This window comes from Sardina pilchardus, chromosome 21, assembly GCF_963854185.1.
Source record: "Sardina pilchardus chromosome 21, fSarPil1.1, whole genome shotgun sequence".
Taxonomy (NCBI): domain Eukaryota; kingdom Metazoa; phylum Chordata; class Actinopteri; order Clupeiformes; family Clupeidae; genus Sardina; species Sardina pilchardus.
Window position 1 is genome coordinate 28,761,677 of NC_085014.1, and position 19,053 is coordinate 28,780,729.

At 39.8% G+C, this 19,053-nt stretch overlaps 2 protein-coding genes across 4 annotated transcripts; both read left to right on the forward strand.

Annotated features, from left to right (window-relative positions):
* Positions 1-2,495: 2,495 nt before the first annotated feature.
* Positions 2,496-5,878, forward strand: eif4ebp3l (eukaryotic translation initiation factor 4E binding protein 3, like). Of its 2 annotated transcripts, none has more exons than XM_062523905.1 (3): positions 2,496-2,895; positions 5,000-5,173; positions 5,313-5,878. In XM_062523905.1, the coding sequence occupies exons 1-3, from the start codon at positions 2,769-2,771 to the stop codon at positions 5,342-5,344; spliced, it is 333 nt and encodes a 110-aa protein (XP_062379889.1). In that variant the 5' UTR covers positions 2,496-2,768; the 3' UTR covers positions 5,345-5,878. The 2 variants fall into 2 exon arrangements, with proteins under 2 accessions (XP_062379889.1, XP_062379890.1); XM_062523906.1 differs by having other exon boundaries at positions 2,499-2,895; positions 5,316-5,878.
* Positions 5,879-11,592: 5,714 nt separating this feature from the next.
* Positions 11,593-18,513, forward strand: LOC134068953 (cysteine-rich and transmembrane domain-containing protein 1-like). Of its 2 annotated transcripts, XM_062524780.1 has the most exons (4): positions 11,597-11,748; positions 14,775-14,874; positions 15,819-16,135; positions 17,068-18,513. In XM_062524780.1, the coding sequence occupies exons 3-4, from the start codon at positions 15,838-15,840 to the stop codon at positions 17,169-17,171; spliced, it is 402 nt and encodes a 133-aa protein (XP_062380764.1). In that variant the 5' UTR covers positions 11,597-11,748; positions 14,775-14,874; positions 15,819-15,837; the 3' UTR covers positions 17,172-18,513. The 2 variants fall into 2 exon arrangements, with proteins under 2 accessions (XP_062380763.1, XP_062380764.1); XM_062524779.1 differs by lacking the exon at positions 14,775-14,874 and having other exon boundaries at positions 11,593-11,748.
* The last annotated feature ends 540 nt before the right edge of the window (positions 18,514-19,053 follow it).

The following is a 19,053-nucleotide window of genomic DNA, read 5'->3' on the forward strand; positions in this document are numbered from 1 at the left end:
TCCTGCTGTCAAATGCGCACCATAGCCTACCACAGCTGGTTACACGTCATGAAAGTGAAAACAGCGCGTCGCAGAGGTGCTAATTGAAATATTACGGTTTATTTCCCCACATTTTTATTTCCACCCAGAATTGGTGTATATCTGGTTATTAGCTTTTCTGCTTGCTTGAAAATCAAGGAAAAGTCATGGAATTTTACATTTGACTTACAATACAATACACTTTCTAGGTTCATCATGAGCACCTGGAAAGTGGGATAATTCTATAGTTTAAGGGGGTATGTGACCCCTAAACTGAGGGGGCTTTAAAGTGGGAGCTTTGCGAGAGAACCCAGGAGAATGTTTTGACGTCACTCAACATAGTGAAAGTGTCCCCTTAAAATTATAAAGTTCCATCTGACATTTTTTGACATTATATTTAAAGAGTCGTGTTCCACTTATTAACACGGCTATAAATCTAAGGTGATTGAAGATAAATATAAGAAAGGGACTTGTTCAACACGCAAATAAGTTACTTCATTGTTAGTGTATATTATACAGGTGCTGGTTATTGGTTGATTTATTTCAGTAATTCCATTCAAAAAGTGAAACTTGTATAATGTACACATTAATTCCACACAGACTGACATTTCAAGTGTTTATTGCTTTTAATTTGGATGATAACTGACAACTAATGAAAACCCCAAATTCAAGACACGATAGGTCATTGCTAAAGAGGCTGGCTGTTCACAGAGCTGTGTCCAAGCAAATGAATAGAGGCCAGGGAAGGAAAAGATGTGGTAGAAAAGTGTACAAGCAATAGGAATAACCGCACCCTGGAGAGGATTCTGAAACAAAACCCATTCAAAAATGTGGGGGAGATTCACAAAGAGTGGACTGCAGCTGGAGTCAGGGCTCCAATGGGTTTCAGCTGTCGCATTACTTGTGTCAAGCCACTCTTGAACAAGAGACCGTGTCAGAAGCGTCTCCTGGGCTAAAGACAGAAAGGACTGGACTGCTGCTGAGTGGTCCAAAGTTATCTTCTCTGAAGAAAGTCAATTTGCATTTCCTTTGGAAATCAAGGTCCCAGAGTCTGGAGGACGAGAGGAGAGGCACAGAATCCACGTAGCTTGAAGTCCAGTGTAAAGTTTCCACAGTCAGTGATGGTTTGGGGTGCCATGTCATCTGCTGGTGTTGGTCCAATGTGTTTTCTGAGGTCCAGGGTCAAAGCAGCTGTCTACCAGGAAGTTTTAGAGCACTTATTGCTTCCTGCTGCTGACCAACTTTATGGAGATGCAGATTTAATTTGCCACATAGTGGCAAAGCTACCAGTATCTGGTATCCCTGTTCTCAATTGGCCAGAAAACTCGCCTGACCTTAACCCCATAAAAAATCTATGAGGTATTGTGAAGAGGAAGGTGCGATATGCCAGACCCAACAATGCAGAAGAGTTAAGGCCACTATCAGAGCAACCTAGGCTCTCATAACCTCTGAGCAGTGGCACAGACGGATGAACTCCATGCCATGCCGCATTGCTGCAGTAATTCAGGCAAAAGGAGCCCCATCTCCATATTGTGTTCTGTACATGCTCATACTTTCCATGTTCATACTTTTCAGTTGGCAAGCATATCTAAAAAAAAAGTTTTGTATTCTTAAGTAATATTCTAATTTTCTGAGATACTGAATTTGGGATTTTCATTAGTTGTCAGTAATAATCATAAAAATTAAAAGAAATAAACATTTGAAAAATATATGTGTGTAATGAAAGAATAGGCTATACAAATTTTACTTTTTGACTGACATAAATCAACTTTTTCATGATATTCTAATTATATGACCAGCACCTGTACTCCTGAGTGCAGGCGATTGTGATATTGAATAGTCTAGCTAGACCTACCTATAGTACTTCCCAAAGTAGCCTACCTTTGAGCTTTGGCTAGCTACCCATCATCAACATCAACGTTCCTCATTTGTTGTCAAGTGGACACTGAGTTCCCCGGGACCTTACACTACCCAGCCCAATGAACAAAGTGGGAATCCTGTTCTGTTCACCAGGCCCTATTCATGGGTTTCATCAGGTCCCTTTCCACAGGTTTATACAATCAAGCACCTTGATTATCAATGCAGACTGCATGGTGCTTGATTGTATACACCTGTGGAAAGGGACCTGATGAAACCCATGAATAGGGACCACGCGCTTCAACTTGCTAGGTTGACAGACAGCTTATTAAAAAAAAACAAAAAAAAAACTCTAGGCCTATATTGTTTCAGTAGGCTATAGCCTCTTGTGAGACTAGAATGTTATGTATCTATAGTTTTTTTTCTCTCTCTCAGAAATGTAGCCTAGGCTATCAATTGTTAATTTGTTTGTAAACCATATCCACCAGTCCAAGGCGCAATTCACGCTGATTTGTGACTGACAGGCACATACTTTTGCCCACGTGGCCAGCGGGGAGGCAAGCTGGTTGCAACAGCACAATTCATCACATGACTCGAGTCACGTAGCGATTCCTGTAGACATTAAATACATTCGCACATGGCAGTAGAGGTTTAGTCCGACTGAAGAAGTCCAGAGGTGCACACAATACCCGAAGACCTGCCCCCAAGAGGCTGTTCGTAGATTAATCAACAATCGAAGCAGCGCTCGCACGCTTTTGCCAAGTTCTTTTCACTTTGGTGCAACTTTGTAGCCTTACGTGTTGTTTACAGTGTAGCCTAACTATCACCGCAGATCAGTGTGTAACTGTAGGCTACGGTTCTGATTCATTTGCTTCGACGGGAAATCATCAACGATGTCGACCTCACCAAGCAAAAGCTGTCCCATTCCTACCCGTGTCCTGCAGCTGAAGGATTGGTCCCAGTTGCCCGACTGCTACAGCCAGACGCCCGGAGGGACCCTCTTCTCCACCACGCCTGGAGGTAAGCTCAGTTGCAGTTAAATCATTCTCGGTTAGGCTAGCCTATAAAAACTGAAGCACCCTAAAGTTGGTTTGGTGTCTATTAGCCATTGGTGTTTTAGGCTACTTAAAATCAGCAGCACAGGCACCTCTTGCCCCCAACACCCTGTTTGTTCCATCAACCTCTCTTATGAAATAGTTTGACATGTTTCATCATAACATTGTGCTCAGCCGTCTGATACTTTTTACCTCACGAAAGCACGTAGGCCTAGGCCTACTGCTTTTGTGAGTCTGTTATTTCTTTAACATCTGAACTTGAATGAAATATTAGCATTAATGTACAAAAAAACCTTGTGTACAGAAAGTCAGGCTTTTTATCTATTTCCAGGCACACTCACGTTTAGACCGAAACTATGTGACGTATCAAGACTAGAGGAGACGAATTTCGTGACAGACGTGTGCTTTGTTTTTGTTGCCATGTAGGCTACTGTAAAACATGATGCAATTATTGGACGTGACAAACACAGACCTCATGGTTGCACGAGTTGCGCGCTGTTGTCTGAGACATCTACCTTGTGGATTGCTGTGGCATTGCAGTTTATTTACAGTACAGCCGAGTACAGTGCTGCGCAACAGTTTGCACACTATCATAAAACGTGTTCTGTAAAACAAATATGACCACCGTCTTTGAAAGGAATTCCATCGAAAAGAAGTGTGCTTACATCACCTTTAATTTGTTTCTCGGTAGGTCTAGACAAGGGGTGTGGGTTATGGGCATGCAGTGCAGAATACCACAGTCTGTTGATAGAAAACAAAACCTGATCCGTCAACAAGGGACATAGACACCTTATCAGCAGTCAGGAGCTCCCCTTTTTCCACCCCCACTCGAGGCAGTTGGTTGTGGTTAGGGTAGGAAAGGGTGTCTTGGGGCACGCCCCTAGTGGACCCAGCTGCTGTTGCTCTGCATTTTAGGAATGACGGAGAACATTCTGTCCCAGCCAACAGGAGCCGTGCTTTGGAGAGGACGCCCCGCGCCTCCCTTCTAAGAACTGCATGGCTCAGAAAAAGGGGGGCAGGGGGGTTGCAGTATGTTAAGGATAATCCTGAGGAGACGACACGTGTCTGGGATTCACATTTGAAATACTGGTGAAACTGAATACTGCAAGTGTGTAGTGTCATGACATTAGCACTATGTTTCATTCACCTGTGTCAACTGTAGTAGTTCTTGCATGGACATTTGATGAAGACATTCAAAGTTGCGTCTGAAGATAAAACGGAGTTAATGTTGTTGTAATGTTGTCTTGTGCACATTAAAGCCAATCAAGAAAATGCAAAAGCTCAGGTATAGGTATAGTTAGTCTCGGTCCATTTCTGGCCAGCTACCCTTCATTGCTGTGGCCTGCTGCTCTTCATCCAGAATTCAGCCCATGTGCTTCTGTCCCTCCCTTCTCTCCCCCACTCCCCTTTGTTCAGGACACACTGCACAAAATAGGCTGCGTTGCATAACATGTTTTTCTGCTCGTCGTCGGGAACTTATGTGCACTGTATGGTTCGCATTGCCTCTCAAAGTTCAAACCACTCCCAGGTTTAGATCAAACTTCACAGCAAGCTCTGAACCTCATGCTACTCTATCCACTTGTGAAAGCCGAGAGACATCCAGTCCAAATTGACATGGAATGTACAGACACTGAAGTATGCTTATGTTTGTAAATAACCCTTTCCACAACAACACCCCCGCCCCCCCCCCACACACACACACGCCCAATGGTAACAAAATGTTCATGTGTGTAGAGTTTCTGAGGGCTACATTGGTACAGGTGCTTTAAGCCTGCTTTTATACTACACTAATAATACTGTACTTATTTCAGTAATTGTTGTAAAAACATAGACATTTATATTTTTTGTAATTTTCCTCCAACTGGTTGTTATTTGGGGAAAGCCATTTTTCTATGTTTAACTGTTGTATTTTCTATGTTTAACTACTGTATGTTTTGATGTCAGACATGTATTTTAATTATGTAATAACTGACCTCCCTATATTATTGCACCATGGTCATTGCATAATCAATATTACACAGTTGTTATCCATTGGTATCCTTCTCACATCATTCTGTCTGCTTCCGCAGGTACACGCATCATATATGATAGGAAGTTCTTGCTCGACTGCAGAAACTCTCCAATTGCTCGCACCCCGCCATGCTGCCTGCCTCAAATTCCAGGGGTAACCATGCCCTCCTTGCACCCTCTTTCCAAACTCCAGGATCTCAAAGAAGAGCTGGAGGAGGAGAAGGATCTGGCAGGTAAACTATGATTATAGAACTAAACAACAATCTATTTACTTTTTGGAAGTGTAGCTGATGTGTTTTTGAAATACATAACATAACAACCCTCCCTAATGAATTTTTTGTCTGTGCTTTTTCTATGGATGTTCTTCGGCAGAAGATGACAGCCAGTTTGAGATGGATATGTGAGCTCCCTTTCTGGCCTCCTATGGTGGGCGTCTTTTGGTGTGATGCCTTTTGGGATCCCTTTGGATCAGCAGGCACTTTGATGCAAAAAGGGACACATTACCCTGTGTGTGAGAGCACCTCTATTTCTGCCGCTCATTGTTGCCGTTGACTGAGAAGAATATGATGGCTACAGGCATGTTAAAATGCTGCAGTAGAGATCAACGGATGATGGCGGCTGTCATATGTTTTTTTTAATGTACATACTTTGTATATTTTTTTTCCAAGATGAACAATGTAAAATAATACATTAAAATGATAGGGTGTTGTTTTTGAGGGTCGAATGGGGTAGGTCAGGGGGTTTATAAACCAACAGCATTGCTGTTCATTTTTACGCAAGGTTGTCCATCTGAAAAAAACTTTGATGCATTACGCATGGTGAATGTCCAACGGGATTAACACTCCCCACTTTTGTTTGCGTTTTTGGATACTTGTCCCATGCGGATGTGAAAAAGACATTCAAAAAGCTTTGAATAAAAACATGTAACAAATGTACAACTTGTTTTTGGTTCTATGGGTTGCTGTTAAGTATTTATTTACTCCAGTCATAGACACCACCAGAACTAGTCGTATGGCCAGACATGACTCCGGTACCTGATGATTGAAGCAGCTTGAGCTTTGCTTGTGTACGGCATTCAGAGGTTTCAGAGATTTCAATAGTATTTTGCTCTCATTGTTCCTACCCACATTAAGTCCAAATTTCCCAGTCAGTAAGACCCAGATTGTTGCATAGGTCTTGCTCTATGATTACAAAGTGACTCACTAAAATGATTTGTTATGACCTGGTTTAGTGCATGGTACAGCCATGTGTTTGTTTGCCATATGCATACAGCAATGCTGTATCTCCTTCTTATCTTATCTATAACAGAGATAAGTGTGAAGGTGTAAAGTTATGCAAACAAGTGGCTGGATGCATTACAGTCCTATGCTGTGGAAAAAAAACAACACTTGGCTTTTTATGTCACATGGAAGTAAGCATAACCATGATCATGCAATCCCCGAGTTGGCCACAAATCTGTTTTTAGATGCCATACATACCTTTCAGTGGAGAGATTATGTTTTCATTGCTAAAATTTAATATACAGATATTTGTTAAGTTGAATACCCACATAGTCTTCAGGCAGACATTACTTAACTGTAACTGTTGTGCAACAACATCTATGATATGCACTGAACTATGGATTTCACTTAATACATGAGGGGCGGGACTTTTGATCTATCCAATTCTGTAGCTTCTGTCAGATTTGCTGTAGAGTTTGCAATTGCTGGTCTACATGATATTGTCAGAGGTCATCGTTTTGCTATTGTATTCCATGCTTATGCCGTGCCATCGCTGTTTCCAATGTACACCAACACAGTGATATTAAAAAAAAAGCTGAATCTTTTTTCAAAGGTCAGTGGGAGTACGAAGTCCCGTGTGATCTTCACATCAGCAGCTGTCTCTTTAAAAGTCTTTTAAAGGGTTAATTTGAACTGCAGAGTCACTCGTAGGCTCCCCTGATAATGTGATAGTAGCTGATACTGATGGGCAAAGTGGGTCAGCACAGTCAGCTGTCTCAGCTGTCAAAGGTTCAGAATAGCAAAAAGAGGTCTGGACATGGGCCTTCAGTTGTTTGGCGTTTGACCAAAGGTGTGTTTATGGTTATGGTATTTGGCAGAAGTGTTTGTGCAAAGTGACTTTCAGTATAAGAACACTACATGAGTTACAGTTTTTTACAATCACTTTGCTACTATTTTCAGAACCTTGATGTCATTTTTCACAACTCACACAAAAGTCACAACCAATGATCAAAATGCAAATTTTTCAAAACTAACCCTTTTCTCAATTGCTTGGATACAATACACATACAACTTAGATAATTTGTTCATTCAACAAATCTCACCTGTTCAATATGATACAACTTAACATCAAAGTACTACTATTTCAAAAGGCAATGCACACATTACATTTCAAATGACTGTCTACGTATTGATTTCCTTACAATGATCTAACGATCAATTGATACAACTGCTCAAAATGATAAGTAACTGTTGCATTACTCTTAATCGGGAAACAGACACTAAATCTTCCATGTTTATTGCAAATCATGAAAGTTTCAAGATAATGTAACAAGATTCACTGTCACCAATTAGTGTGGAGCATGAACCAGTTAGACTACAATATCCATGGCTACAGTATTTTACAATGCTTCATCAAGGTGTCTATTTTTCTAGCTAATTATTTTTACTTTACATTAATTAAAATAAAGCTACAGTATGTTGTGATTGTACTGTTTTGCATCAATATATTACAAACTTTGTTCAATGATTCCACTGTGTCGGTAGTATTCTCTACTACTGCAGTACTTTTACAGAGATGTATTTACTGTACCAATGTAGCACCATAATGAAACCTGTATCACCCTTTTTTGTTCTACAATAGGTTATTTACAGTAATGATTGTACGAACAATGACACAATGAAACTATCGGTTGCTTGTGTGCAGGTGATCTATAGTTATGTTTCAGTGGTATTTCACAGTAAGTTTGTTTCTTGAACCAATGATTGCAAGATTTCTTTGAAGATGTGAATGCACAATCCAATGTTTTGAACATTAGACAGCCTGTGTTATAAGTGATAACCGTTTTGAGTTTTGCGTCTAGAGTTTTGAAAAAGTAGCAAAGTGATTGTAAAAAAAACTGTAAAAGTAGTTTCAAGTACAGCAGAAAACCCTGCAAGCATGAAAGTAACAATAGCAACAATATCAATAATGACAACAATATCAAATCAACAATCAAAATTATGAGTTTTCATATTGAACTCTTTTTATACTGACTATTTCCTTTCTATGACCATTACGAGCAGGAAGGGAACAGTCATTATATTGAGCAGCAAAATAATGAGACTGTACTTTAAATGAGCCATGCCACATTTGAATTATTTGATAACATTACCTGATATGCTTTTGTAAAGTCTTATTATTGAAGAAATGCTTTGACTCATTATGTCACGATTCGGGCTCCAAAAAGCCTAAAAAACTATAGCAGATTTTGCAGCTTGTATTTCTTACCTGACATTAGATTTTACAGCTTCAGTCTGATAGGCCAATATCTTTTGAAATCTTCCAAGTATATTGATTGCTAAGAAGGGAGGGAGACTATAAATCAGGGCATTAGATGTAGAAACCATATGCTTTAATGTAGCCTACATGTATGACCATTTTCTTTGCTACCAGGCAAAGGAACAGGCAAATCAAGCCAGGCATGTCCCTTGTTACATTAACATATTGTAGCGTTTTGCAAAAATAGGCAGGATTTTTTTCTTTAGAACTGTTTATTAGTTCTCAATCACTCTGAGCGTCCAGACATAGGGACAGACCCGGCCCTAATGCCCCAGGACTGTACCTCTGTATAAGGCTGTGCTGGAAGCACACACCAGGTAATAAGCACTGTAGTGACTACAGAACACAGCCACAACATTCAAGATAATGCATTAACGTGAACAACATTGTGATGATCAACAGTTATCAACATTAACATTCCGATATGCTTCGCACAGTGTTGTGGGAACTCACTATTAGGGACTGCCTATATGCTGGCACGCTACAATATCTTAATTATACAATAACAGGGGCAAATTGGTTTCCTGTGGTATAACCCCTTTAAAGTATTTTGGAGATTATGACATGCAGCTTCTCTTGTAAATAGATATGACATCTCTTCAGTCAATACACATTTTCATACCAAAGGTTGAACTATACTAAATGATGGCTCATTCCAAACAATTCCACTAGTTTTTGGCTGACAAACACATCACCATCTGCCTAAGTGGTCATATTATTAAGAAAATGCAAATTCAGCTAAATCTGGGCGATGCTGCCAGCGAGCTGTCACCAAGAGAAACATACATAAGAACGCAAACAAAGTTGCCCACTCTCACTTTAGCAATAGCATTTCTCAAAACAGAACTATGATAAAAAAAAAAAAAAAAATAAATAAATAAACAGACCAGTGTCTGAAGAAATGTTTTTCTCGTGGGGCATTTCTAATGATGAATGATAAATGTGCCTTTATGTTTGGGCTAGATGACATAATATAATATGCAACTGGAATAGAGGAGTGACAGCTGCAGAGAGGTGGGCCACTGTATGTGAAGCCTATAGCTGCATCCATCCCATTCAAATCAAGCCTGGTCATTTCCTATGTTGATAACTTTCCACTACTATTGGACAGTGATGCATGTTAATAATGTTGTTTCAGAGGTAATGAACGGAAAGGTATCTGCTGAAAAAGTTTGCTCCAGTAATCTAGACTTTGCTGTGGTGAATATTCTGACCTTTAATGCAGACGAAATGTTTCCCAACGTTGTCTGCCTGCCATGGATGCTATTTTGGTGCCCTGGTGTGTATCCCTGGACAGGCCAGTGCTGGCATGGTGACTGAATAAACACTATTTCACATGAGTGAGATGAGTTCAGTCATGTCTCCTGGTTGGGGCAGCTGTTCAGTGGGGTGGATGGACATGTACTATGCATCAAATATTCCAGTGGGGGTGGGGGAGGGTTGCAGTGCCACTGTACCCAGACCATGTGCCTTGTGGGCTGGTTAAAAATAACTCCTTTGTGAACTGAGGCAGAGAGCAGGGGAATTTCCACTGGGTAGAGCACATATAGGTGATCATATGGACACAGTCCATTCAAGTGCAGCAAAAGCTAATGAGTCTGTACACCATGTCTCCTCTGGCAATGTGTTCAAGATAGTGTAATGTAATTGATTGAATATTGACACCTACCCACATTCATAACATATAAACAGTCTAGATTTGTTTGCACATCAGAATTCCATGAGCAATGAATTTGATGTGACTCTAATCAAATGACCAAATAAAGATCATGCAACCTTTGACTGCTTTAATACTTATACTGAATATTAGTGTCACCAAGACCCAGACGAGATAAACTGAAATCCTGCTGTCTGAGTTTAGACTGACATCTGCTGGTAGATCTTGTGAGGTACTGTAAGACTTCTAACACTTTGCTGTGTTCCCATTTGTAGGTCCCATCCCAAATACAATACAGTCTATGTCTAGATGTATTTGCATGTCAGAATTCCATGAGCAATTAATTGATGTCTGACTAATCAAATGACTAAATAAAGGTCATGCAACCTTTGACTGTTTTGATGCTTACTGAATGGTAGTGTGTCACTAAGACTGAGGTGAGATGGGCCATCTCATGAACAGTAATGCATGGTCATGTAATGTATCATTTTTACTGTATTTTCAATGTCTTTATTTGATCAGAGAAAACACTGCACAACTTTTGAATGCTCTTTTGAATCATTTTGACAGTGAGTGAAGAAGTTATATTGCACTTACTTTTGTTGTGCTCTAAATGTTCTCTCATTTTGAACAAAGAGTTGATGAACTCATAGTCTACAAGAGCAACACTTAATGACACCAAGTGTAGGCTATCTGAAAAAATATCAGTGACAGGACAGGATATGTCCAGTAACTTAATTGTTTTGTTTAATATATAGCCTACATAAAAGCATCTGCTAATAGATCTAAACAGCTTACATAAACACAAGCAAATGTGACCGTATACCTGACTGTACCTTTAAGATATGCTTGGTACACTTGGCCTGACTAATCATCATGATTCAACCTGTGATTCAGTGCTGTACAGTGTTTGTGCCAATCAAGTTTAAGTTCATTAAATGATACAGGCTTTCCACTGAATGAAACCGGATCCGTGAGTAGCCAAAAAGATGAGGAAGCCCATGGGTAAATCATTCTTGTAATTCATTGGCAGGAAAAGATATGCTGTTGATTATTGCCAAGAATGTTTCACATGCACAGGCCTACCCATTAGGCTACTTCATGCATAGGCCTAAACCAAGCTAGTGTCATTTTCCACCTTAAACCACTTTCCACATGCAAGTGAAACTTCTACTTCAGGATTCAAAGGATTCAAAGTCGGCCTATTGAGTATTATAAGCCTATTACATTTCACATTTTTGTTTTAGCTGCAGGGGGATTTACATATTGGCAATTTAGATTGTTTTTTTGTTTGTTTGTCTTGTCCGGAACTGTTTGATCAATGCTTTTTTTTGGTGACAAATGTGATGACGTTGATCTGCATTCAAATTGATTCTGTCCTCAATCCGCTTGGGGTCAGGCTTCTACAGGATGACTCATGAACATTGGTTATCATGTAATACCGCTAGGTTGCCACTGCCAGTTACGTCTGCAATGACATCACTCCGCTGCAACATCAGTTGCGATCTATGCTCCCTTTCGACGTACCACTGAAACCGATAAAGTGGAATCAGGCTGATCCCTCATTGCGTGTGTGCTGAAGTGTTTTTGGAGGGTTTTTTTCTGCTTGAGGTAAGTGATATTCATTCATAACGAGCCTGTTCGTAATTCTTATCATTCCCTGTCACCGGGTCTTGCGCCTCATAAATGCGCACATCTAATTTCCTGTTGGGCTATGGCTGTCTCCTATTCTGCATGTTGTAGCTATAGAGATCAATACTCATGGTTAAATGTTTGACTGTGAAAGTGACACTACTCTTAGTTGTCGTGTTATTTCTCATGATAGGCATGATAGTTCCTCAATAGCCCATTATTTAGATAAGGTGAGTAGGCTACAACGCCGGGCAATTAGGCCTAGGATATAGTAGCCTGTGTTTTTATTCTGGTGGTAAGTGCGCAGCCAAACCTGAGATGTTGCTACATAGCCTACGTCACATAAAATCTGTTAGACATATGAGTAACTTATAAATGAATAATGATAATAATAATATATCTTAACACAGCTGGGTTCCACTTAAAATCTAAAGCCTCTAAAATATTTAACAGTGAACAGATGGAGCTTTGGATATTAGCCAATAGGATGTAGTCAACAAATAAACAACATATTCATCCTTTCAGTTAATGTACGTGTCCTATAAAGGTCTATCTGACTTCTGGCTGTTGAAAATGCATTACAGTTTTCACATCACACCTGTGGTCTCCATAAGGTGTGACAAATACCAGCTTCTGGTGTCAGGTGTGAATTTTGGATGAGAATAGCTAGACACAGGGAGTGCCCATTCTTGTTCGACTAGGTCTTTTTATGTGTTTGGTGTCCTTCTTCCAGCTAATGGGATCCCAGAGGGTTTCTGCTGGATGAGTCAGTTTGTTGTGGAAACAACTCATGTCATGGGTCATTGAGTGTTCACAACCACAGTAATGTTTTGCAAGGCCATTTGAAGGTAGCTTTCCTGCAAATGTTTTGTTGTATGTTCTATTACCATTGGAAAGAAGAGGAGATTTGTCATGTAACTGAACTAGCCTTTATTGAGTTTCACATAGTAGATATCGTCCCTAATGTCTCGCTACTAGAGATCGCTAGACTACTTGTCTATCCCTACCAGTTGGTGAAACCACTCCTTGGGCATACATAGATTAGATTCTGAGCACCTAGCTGTTCATTTCTACAGTTACTGTATGCTCTCACCCACTCTTGTGATTTACCAGAAGTGAAACGAGTACAGCATCACTTAATCCAATCAATTTGTATTCTTTGTTTTCATAGAAACTTTCAAGAACTTGGTTTTGTGATCTATTCTATTCACAGCAATCAGGCTGCAAATACTTATCTAGCATTATGTGGTAGTAGCCTACCTAACCGTAAACTGCCACCAGTATGATAGTTGACCCAATGTGTTTATTATAAGTTATTTCAAGCTGACTGAACGTTTAGGCATATTGAGTATGAAATATGTAGTTTGGTGGCAATTCATCTTTGAACCTAAACATTTTTATTATTTCATATTTTTGTCTTGCTATTTGGGAATTGTACTATCAAGCGATGGTAAGTAAAGTAAAATGTAGTAGCAGACACTTCTATCTAAGTGTCAGAGTCTTGCATCAGCATGTCAAACCTAGGCTGGATTGTCGGGTTGTGACACTACCACAGCTCATTAGAATAATACGAATAGTAGTAGATTTCTGTTTCTTTGTATACTGTATGTGGACTTTACATGTGCAGGAAACACATTGTTTCTAAATGGATATAAACACCTTTTTTTGTGCCACCCAAAATTCATGGTATATACAGTAGGTTTGTCAGACATACTGTATGGGTGCTGTCATGCATGTTAAAATTCTCTTTATTGAAGTGAAGGTGAATTTCAGAGTTCCTCATGACAATGCAATATACTGTAAGTGGTCATTGGCATCACAGAAAATAACAGATAGTTGTCTTGCTTGGACCTAGGTCTGGCTTAATCTGGTTATCTTGCATGCTTGGATGATGTAAATCCGCACAGGGACACAGCAGTCTGATGAGAGCACAGAGCAGATTGCCTGAGTGCTAAATGGTTTTCATCAAGCATTACTAATTGAAGCCACTGTACATTCAGCTGTTAATATTTACATTTGCCTGGTTTGATTTAGAGGTGGGACTCTGAATAAAAAGCCCATTGAAAATATTCTTATCTTATCTTGTGTTCTCTGGCTGGCTTTGCAGGACACTAGTTAAACTGTAAAAACAGAACACACATCAGAAGGGTCAGATGGACAATCAACTATATTGATATGTTCATTCTGCATGCAATGCATATTCTACAGTATGGACACCTGAATTATATACATAATTGTATATGTATAATTATATATAACACCTAAGTCACAATCAAAACACGTCAGTTTCTCAACTTTACTCAGAGTGAAACAACAGACTTGGTTTTCCATGTTGTTATCTTCTGAAACACAAAGGAATATCTCCAGGCCAAGGCACTACTCCAATTAAATGAGACTGAGAATGAGACTGTTTATGAATTAGAAAACTTGTCATCATTAAGGAAAATTAAACTCTGCCATGTGAATTTGGTTTAGCCTAATTTCTCTCTTTCTCTCTGTGTCTCTCAGACTCTCTCACTCTCACTCTCACTCTCACTCTCACTCTCTCTCTCTCTCTCTCTCTCTCTCTCTCTCACACACACACACACACACACACACACACACACAAACAAACACACAGCTCAAAACAAAGACAGATGATCCTGGCAACCATTTAGTTGGATTTGCCAACCAAAAGCTCATGCCTGGTTACCAAACTGGTACCACTGGTGAAAATAAGTGACAACAGTGTTCTGTCAAGCAGCATATTTGCATGTGCAGAGACAGCAGGAATTAAACCACATAAAAATCCTAAATTTGGTGCCCTCGCCAACAAAATAAATGATTGGAAACAGAAGTATGGGTACTGGTATTACAGTAATATCCTTTGACATTGAAAGGTATACAGTGCATTGTAGGTGTGTAGGTTGAAGTTGAATTGCTGTCACTTTAAGATTGTCTTTGTAGTGTGTACTGTAGGTCTAATTTTATTTTTGCAATACAATTTTTATTTTATTTAAATGCAGAACCATGCAACACACAACATATGGTGGTGTCTAATTGAGTGCCTGTCACTGAAAGAGGTTCATGAGGGAGGGACGCATGCAGTTTTAACACAGTTAAAAGGTATGAGATGTGTGGATGCAATTCATAATGTCTTCTATGAAGTTAGTTAGAATAAAGGTTCATACTTCTCCTTGGGACAAGCACTTTTGAGTCTTGGAAAACACTTTTCCATTCACATGCTGCTTTTGCAAACATTCAGTGTCAGAGTCAATAAAATGAATAGAGCCCTGCATGAGTTACGCCTATCTATTGACAAGCAGCTGTAACTAAGCATAATCTCGACATCCAAACAGTATTCTAACGTTATCTTAGATATACAGCTTGATTGCATAGCTTAGTTTAGTCTCCCCAATTTATTATGTTGTGGTAAGACCTTAGCAGAGTTCACATGAAAGCAGCCGTTTTGAACACATTTGCACATGGTCACGATGCTAAGTTGATTTAATAGCAATATAGCCCGTGGTCTTCTATACAATGCTTCTATGTGCCAACAATAATACTTCAACAATTGTTAATGTTTTGTTGGATGTGGTCCGTTATGAGAGAGAGGACAAGGAAAGGTTGCGTGTGTAAAACAGTTCAGCTCAATGAAAGGATCTGATCTCATCATTTGAATATTGCAACATAGAACATTATTGTGTGGTGTCCAGTGTTGTTCTTGAGGCGGCCCATCGCAGACTAGTCAGCGCATGGAAATAATGTGTACCTATATATTGTGACGGATACTTCCAGCAGGACAATGGGACATGTCAAAGCTCGAGTTATCTCAAACTGTTGTTTTAACATGACAAATAGTTTTTTGAGCCCCTCTTGCTCTCTTGCAACAGTTTTGCATTCCCTCTCAATCATGTTGTGTTTCCTCACTAACATTTAGCATTTCTGTCACTATTGTAAGAATGCCCCTCCACATAGAGAGATGAATCCCTATCATGACTACGGGCACCATAGATGTTCGGACTTTTTTTAAATTTGTACTTATCGATAAATGTCATTTGCTTCCACAGCCAACACTGGTGATTGGAAATGAATTTTGAACAGCCACCTCCATACCCTGGGCCAGGTAACACCGCACCCGCTTATCCTGTTCAGGGATACCCGCCACAGGGCTACCCTCCACAGGGCTACCCTGTCAACATGGAACAGCCCAACACCGGCTTCCCTCCTCAGAACCCAGCGTATCCAAACTACCCTGCTGGGCCGGGTGGGCCTTACCCTGGACCTGGTCAGCCACCCTATCAAGGATATCCACAACAACCACCATTTGGATGGCAAAATGCTCCACCAGCTGGCCCAATGTATGATGAGGGGCCTAAGAACACGGGTAAATACAGTCCCATCTTAACCAGGTCACATCTAATTTCTCAATCTCTCCTTACAAGTAGGCCTATATATTAATATATTGTATATACACTATTTCAGAGCTTGCCCACCTCTGTCTTCCATTTAGACTGCCCAGACCAGTTCATTTTGTTAAGATGTATATTGTAACTGTATACCAAGAAATAACGTATTGTTAGTATTAGTATTATTAATAATATTAATAACAATAGCAACAGTGATAATAATAATAATTATTATTATTAGCCTATTATTATTATCATTATTATTATTATTATTATTAGTAGTAGTAGTATTGCTATTATTATTAGGCCTAAGTTTTCACTGACAAGTTACTTTTTACAGTCAAGAGACCTATCCCATCACTGAATTTGCTAGTATCAGCTAACTTAATTTTGAAACATGTGACAAAGAAGCAGCATTAACAGGCTCACTGCGGTTACCTCTACTATAAGTGTGAGGCACACAGTAGACCTGCTCAAGCCTGCGACTAAACATACATAGTCATCTTTGAACTTTGATGAAAACTAAACACATTGAACTTGACATGTTAAATATAATAACATTCATATTTGATATGTTGTTCACATACTATAAGGTATGGTTTTATTGTGTTGACCTTCACTTGAGTAGGGGAAACTTTCTCTTATAAAAGGCGTTTATGAAATGGAGAGAGCTGTGACCATAGATATATTAGTTCTATATATCTATGGCTGTGACAAGTGTGATGTCATTGTTGGGATCAAAATGTTAATGTATCAAGCAACATATGCAGCAAATGTAGGCCAATTCCCTCACAACTTTTGCTGGATTCTGTTAAATGTACGAGTTCTAGCTATTTTTTATAATTTGTCAATCTCTCCTTATTTATCATTCTCATTGTTCTTGTTGCTTTCTGGTTGCTCTCTGTTCCAGTCTATGTGGTGGAGGACAGGAGACGTGATGACTCTGCGGACACTTGTCTGACCGCATGCTGGACTGCACTCTGCTGCTGCTGCCTATGGGACATGCTCACATAAAGTTTTGATTCCTTTAGACTGTACTACGCCCACCTGTACTGCACTCCCAAACTTGTGGCCCCACCAATTACGGAGCCCTAAACCCTCTACTTTTTCTCCTGACGTAGCTTACAATCCCCTGGACCTCTGGTGCCCAGCTACATGCTTTCTAAATGCACACCTCTCTGTGGTTGAGTTAAATATTAATGCAAACCACTAAACAAATTTTGTCCAGATTCAAATTAGTATTGAAAGCAGCGTTCCCAAAATACATTACCTGGCGTCTCTGCGTGAAACAGATGTATTTTTTTAAACTCAGGCAATCATGTTAAAAGACATGAATTTCAATCTTAAATATACCATACGCTTTGACAGAGTAGATTGCATGACAGCAAATAAATGTGTATCATCTCTGCATCTGATCGAAGGATAAAGTGTCCTGGCTTGACCCATGCTTGACAAATGAGTGACGAGATTGATTAAATCCAATCCTCACTACATCAGCATGGTGTCCAGACCTTTCATTTCACTACCTCTGTCCTATTTTCGTCTTCATCTCTGACTTATGAAGGCATCCCAGTGCACCCACAGTCCCATTCCTGTCCCCACAATCCCCCTGAAGCCTCAGCTCCAGTCCCCCATCAGGTCAGGAGTGGCCAGTCTGTCAGGCAGACGGTTGAAAGCTGCTGAGGTCAAAATGTAGCAGGGCAGCAACACCACTTATCTCATTTCCTGTCTGCCTTGACAACCTTTCAGTCCATTATTTGAATGCATACTCTGTCAGTCTAATTCTGTTTTGACCATGTGGGGCTACTGTCTTCCCAGTCAACCAAATTTAAAAAGTAGGCTAGACGCTGTTGACCTCCACCTCCCTGGACCACAGGAAATAAACATTTGTCAGTTTGGCATGACATGATTACATTATTCTGTACAGAGTTTTCATTTTAATGCTCCTCACCAAAGCCCACAGACCATAGCAATCTGCATGAATACCTTGATACGATATTAGATATGAGAGGCATAAATATGAGAGGACAGTTGATAATCCTGATTAAGGCAGAGCTATACTGGAAACAGGAGGAGAGAGATTGTGAAACACATAATTCAGGGGTTGCATATTTTGATGCTTCAATATTTTTTAAAAACTTTTTTGCTTAAGATCTTTAGGAGATGCTGTATACTGTTAAATGATTTTGTCTTGAATATCTATTTTAAATTGTTTGCATTTTGATAATTAGAAATACATGTTTTAATTGTCTTGTTCTTCTCGGATGACTACTTGCATTATTGTTATGTTTTTAAACAGCAAAAGATACACATTGAAACATGCCTTGGCTTAAAATAAAATAAATTATTAAAAATACATTTTGCCTATTGAGTTCATCATTCACTTTTGCAATCATAGCAAAGAAGATGAGTGAGGTGATCCGTTTGTACTCCGTTGATATTGTTGTATTGCTACAACACTGAAAAAATGCTGACTGATTTTCTTATGCTGGGTGAGGATGTATGGATTCGGGTGGGCGGGGCCAGAGTGCATGACAGAGATGAGGCAGATTTAAATTTCTGATAGACGGAAGAGGGTTGACTTGTCAATCATCACATCATTAATATGCTCTTAACGAGGATATTTTGAAGTCATTGTAATTCTTAATAAAATGTTAAAGACTGCAGATAGGGCCAACATTTTTTTCCTGGGTCAATAGTTGGCTTGTCACCTTGATTCAGTGATTCAATTGTGTGTGTGTGTGTGTGTGTCTGTGTGTGTGTGTGTGTGTGTGTGTGTGCGTGCGCGTGCATGCGTGCGTGCGTGCGTCCGTCATTAACGAGCTTAGGGCATTGCTTTAGGGCTTCCATATTGGCTTTTATGAGGGTGCTGGCATGAGGAAGCTACTGTGTCCAG

Coding starts and splice junctions, on each gene's coding strand:
- eif4ebp3l (XM_062523905.1), top strand. CDS start 2,769: ATGTCGACCTCACCAAGCAAAAGCTGTCCCATTCCTACCCGTGTCCTG. Junction 2,896..4,999: donor CTTCTCCACCACGCCTGGAG/GTAAGCTCAGTT, acceptor CTGCTTCCGCAG/GTACACGCATCATATATGAT. Junction 5,174..5,312: donor GGAGGAGAAGGATCTGGCAG/GTAAACTATGAT, acceptor GTTCTTCGGCAG/AAGATGACAGCCAGTTTGAG.
- LOC134068953 (XM_062524779.1), top strand. CDS start 15,838: ATGAATTTTGAACAGCCACCTCCATACCCTGGGCCAGGTAACACCGCA. Junction 16,136..17,067: donor TGAGGGGCCTAAGAACACGG/GTAAATACAGTC, acceptor TCTCTGTTCCAG/TCTATGTGGTGGAGGACAGG.